The following is a 4,230-nucleotide window of genomic DNA, read 5'->3' on the forward strand; positions in this document are numbered from 1 at the left end:
TACAACATAGGAGGTATATTAATCATAAACTGAATCGTATACAATCCATTATCGTTAAGTACTAATCTAGACACTAAATTTCCCGCAGGATCGACCAAACGAGGATCTTCGTCGAAGAAGAAACGATAACCGTTCGCTACGATTTTCGACACGGACAGAAGACTAAATGAAAGAGTAGGTACGAAAAATACTTCATTTAACCAATAGACGTTTCCGTCATCGGCTAAAACTCTAAATCGACCCACTCCTTCTTTCATCAGGGATACCTCCCAATGAGCGGATTGTAAAGTTTCCTGAACTTTCCTCTCATCGTGCAATATCCCTGGATGCTTCAGAAAATGCGACGTCGCACCACTATCGACGACAAACGTGATGAAATCAACGCCGTTGTCGTCGTTTGTCTCGACGTACGCGTTTTCTTCACCGAGATTCAAAGCAGTCGAGTCGACTAAAAAATAGTTCGACCCGATATTCACGTTACGCGATGTACCGAAATTAGATATCGCGACACTGTCTCCGAAACTACTACGACCAAACCTATCTTTCACGAATTCATCTACGATATTACACCTACGACCTTCATCAAACGAAAAATTTTCCTTTTTTTCAGGTGTCGATGAATAAAGACCTAACGCAATAGACGGACGAGGACCTGCCGAACCGGACGAACCTGCAGTACCAGACGTACCTGACGTACCACTCGACGAACCGTTACCACCGTTATTACGCGACGAATCACCGTTCTGAGGGCAGTTTCGACCGATATGCCCTGTCAGATTGCAACGATAGCAAACGATACTTCCCCGAGGGTTGGTATCGTTCCTAAAGTTCCCTCCGGCGGATCGACAAGACTTGGCCATATGGCCCCGTGTATGACACTTATAACAGGTACGATCCTTGGCTTGAACGAAGCCACTACTACCGCTACGATCACCGTTACCGTTCGACGAATTACCGGACGAGTTCGAATTACTACTACGCGATTTATTACGATTACGATTACGTTTATTACCGGATTGATTACTATCGGCGGCGGCCATCGCGGACCCAGTACTTGTCGAACCTTTCGAAGTCGAGGAGTTCTTCGAGGCATCTTCCAAACTCAAAAGCAACGATGAAATTACTTTTGGATTGGGATCTCCAGCTGTAACGTGGACTAATCCTCGAGCAGTCATACGCACTGACTCATACCTAGGGGAATTCCCCAAGGCATTGATCAGATACGTATAGATCTCCGAAGGGGTTAACTTCACGTCCAGACTCTCCATATCGTTAACTAACGTATAAAAAGCCTCTAGGAACTCCTTCGGACTCTTGTACATATCGATGACAATCTTCGAAATACGGGTACGACAGTCGATGATTGCTGCTTGGTTTTCCGCCTGGTACAAGGAGTTGAGCTCCGTCCAGAATACGTACGGATCCTCTGTCTCCTTGACCAGTCGGAAAACGTTCTCAGCTACGTGCCTAATTAAAATTTCGAGAGCTTTCGCTTTTTTACGCGGCGATAACGAATTTACTTGTACAATCGCGGTTTGAAGTCCTTTGGCCGAAAGAATAACTTTGATTTTTCTCTTCCAGGACACGAAGCCCGTACCGCGAAAGACCATCGACTCCATTACACGATTATCACCGGCACCGAACATACTACCAGACGAACTACTCGAATCGGATTCTACAGCTACTTCGTCGGACTCGTCGTCGTCGTCGCTACTATCACTAACGTCGCTCGGATCGTCGGATGGACCAGGAGGTGGAGAAGGTGGAGGACCGGAAGATGGATTAGACGGAGGAGGAACGGGATCAACAGGGATCGACGGATCGTTGGAAATATCACCGGAACCCGCAGAACTCGTACCAGCTTCGGTATCACCTGCTGACTCAGATACGTGCTCGACGTTTACTTTACTTTTACCTTTCGACTTCGGTATACTTTGTTCTGATTTTTCTTTTTCAGAAAAACCACGAAACTCAGCGCTCGATTTACGCTTATCTGAACTACTATCGTCGTCGTCTACGTTGACCGATTTTCCTGACCGCAAATAGGACAGGACTGTCGACATTTACTTCGTCGAACACTACACGAACCAATACGCTGAAGCTACACAAGCCAGAAAATTCCACACAGGACGTCGAATTGCGAAACAGAGCTTTCACGAACCTCGCTCTGCTACCATGTACGATAAATTCCCTTCGACTGGAAAATATCTGACTACTAGACATCAATAAATACTCGAACAAATCGAACAGACATCTTACAATGAATTAAAATAAAAATTTATTTTAAATTCTGGGTTATTGACCCGAAGGAAAATAACAACAACAACAAAGAGCTTTTGCTCTACTTTGATAACTTTACAACTCGAAGATTAAATCAATAATAACGCGAACGAACTTATTAACTAACGAAAACAACGAAAAAACGACGATAATTTAATAGCCAACAGTTTACGCGATTTTACGAAAAGGACAAAATTTCATTTAATACGTAACCAGCGATATTTAGAATTCGCGAAACGAATTTTATTTTTTATTAAAAATAAAAACTAAAATTACCGAACACTTTTCGATACGTTACGGTTACAGAACCAATTTTGCCAACAAAAAACAAGAATTTTCAACAATTTACCTATGGCAAAACGCAATAATTTTTGAAAATCAATGACCAAAACATGATTTTTTGGCAATTTTTGAAAAAGACAAAGATTTTAGTTGATTTTTGAAAAAAAAATTGAAAAAATTATCTGCAAGTTTGCTACAAAGTAAGTAGAATTTTTGTAAAAAAGCAAGAATTTGACAATTTTAGCAAAAAATATCAGTTTTTGGAAACTTTTATTGGCGAAGAATATTTTCAGTTACGGTATTTTTTTTCTCGCAATTTTTGACAAAAAACATTTTTTTGTTTTTTTTTTGAAAAAACATTTACCTATCCATGGTGGAAGAAACAAAATTTTTAGTAATTTTTGGCAATTCATTTCCAAGAAATCAAGACTTTGCAATTTTCCTAGGAAGAGAAAATTATTGTCAATTTCTAGGAAAAAAGAAAGATTTTGACAATTTTAGCAGAAAAAAAAGGCTTTTTAGCAATTATTAGCAAAAAAATGATACCTTTGCGATTTTTGTCGAAAAAGCGGGATTTTTCTTTCAGATTTTTATTGTTGGTAAAAATTTAAGACTTTTGGCATTTTTTGGCAATAAACCTTCAAACTTTAGTCAACTTTTAAAAAAGGGAGAATTTTTTACAATTTTTGCAAAAAAAAAGACATTTTGGAAATCAAGGGCAAGAAAAAACATTTTTTGGAAATTTTTGGCAATTTTTTTTAGCAAAAACCAGGGCTTTTTAGCAATTATTTACAAAAAATGCTGCATCTTTTCTCACTTTTTTTCAAAAAAAAGATTTTTATTCAATTTTTAGGTGAAAAATGCGAGATTTTTGGATAATTTTTGGAAAAAAGTCAAGACTTTTGGCAATTCTTTGCAAAAAAGGTGACAATTTTTAGCAAGAAATGGGACTATACGTAGCAACAACTTTGACAAAAGACGAGATTTTTTTCCATTGGTCATTTTTGGCAGAAAGTGTCACTTTGACAATTTCAGTGTAGCCAGTCGGAAAAAAATAAAATAAAAAAGGGCATACTTTGCAAATTTTTTACTTATTGATGTTGTCAACTTTTTTTCTCCCTCAAGTGATGCATAAAAAGTTGAATTTTTGGAAAATTTGTAAGAAAAACAAAAAGTAACTTTAGTGACCAAAATGTTGAGAAAGTAACCATATTGTTTCTTTCAGCAACCTCAATAACCTGATTACTTAGGAAGTAAGTAAGTATTGTAACCAAGTACGAGTCTGCGAGTAAGATTAATAAAATTCTGTTTATGGCAAAAAAATACCTATAAATATAGGTATATTTAAGAAACATGAGAAATTCGTTCAATGGTCCAGAACTTTACAAAGAAATGGTATAATTAATTGGCCAAAATTGTTTGAAAATTTGCATAAAAATCAAAAATTATTTCAAACTCATCAAAAAATTAAGTTCTATACCCAAGTAAAAAATATCAAAAAATGAACGAAATTTCAAAATCCAACTTTTGCTGGAGGCTGCAGATCAGCAGGAAAATGATGAAAATTGATTCGGAAAGTCGTCTTCAGAAAGTGAAAGAACTTCAAAAATCGAAAAATCAACTTCGAAGGCTTAGAATTTGGATCTGATGCCAGTTAGTCAAATTTCA

At 37.4% G+C, this 4,230-nt stretch overlaps 1 protein-coding gene across 1 annotated transcript; it reads right to left on the reverse strand.

The window, feature by feature from the left end:
• Window positions 1-231: 231 nt before the first annotated feature.
• Window positions 232-2,063, reverse strand: LOC135835408 (uncharacterized). The gene is made up of 3 exons (XM_065349649.1): window positions 1,649-2,063; window positions 353-1,543; window positions 232-266 (listed from the first exon to the last, which is right to left on the reverse strand). Exons 1-3 carry the CDS (start codon window positions 2,061-2,063, stop codon window positions 232-234), a joined length of 1,641 nt encoding a protein of 546 aa, XP_065205721.1.
• Between the last annotated feature and the right edge of the window lie 2,167 nt (window positions 2,064-4,230).

The sequence above is a fragment of the Planococcus citri genome, chromosome 1, assembly GCF_950023065.1.
Source record: "Planococcus citri chromosome 1, ihPlaCitr1.1, whole genome shotgun sequence".
Lineage (NCBI taxonomy): Eukaryota > Metazoa > Arthropoda > Insecta > Hemiptera > Pseudococcidae > Planococcus > Planococcus citri.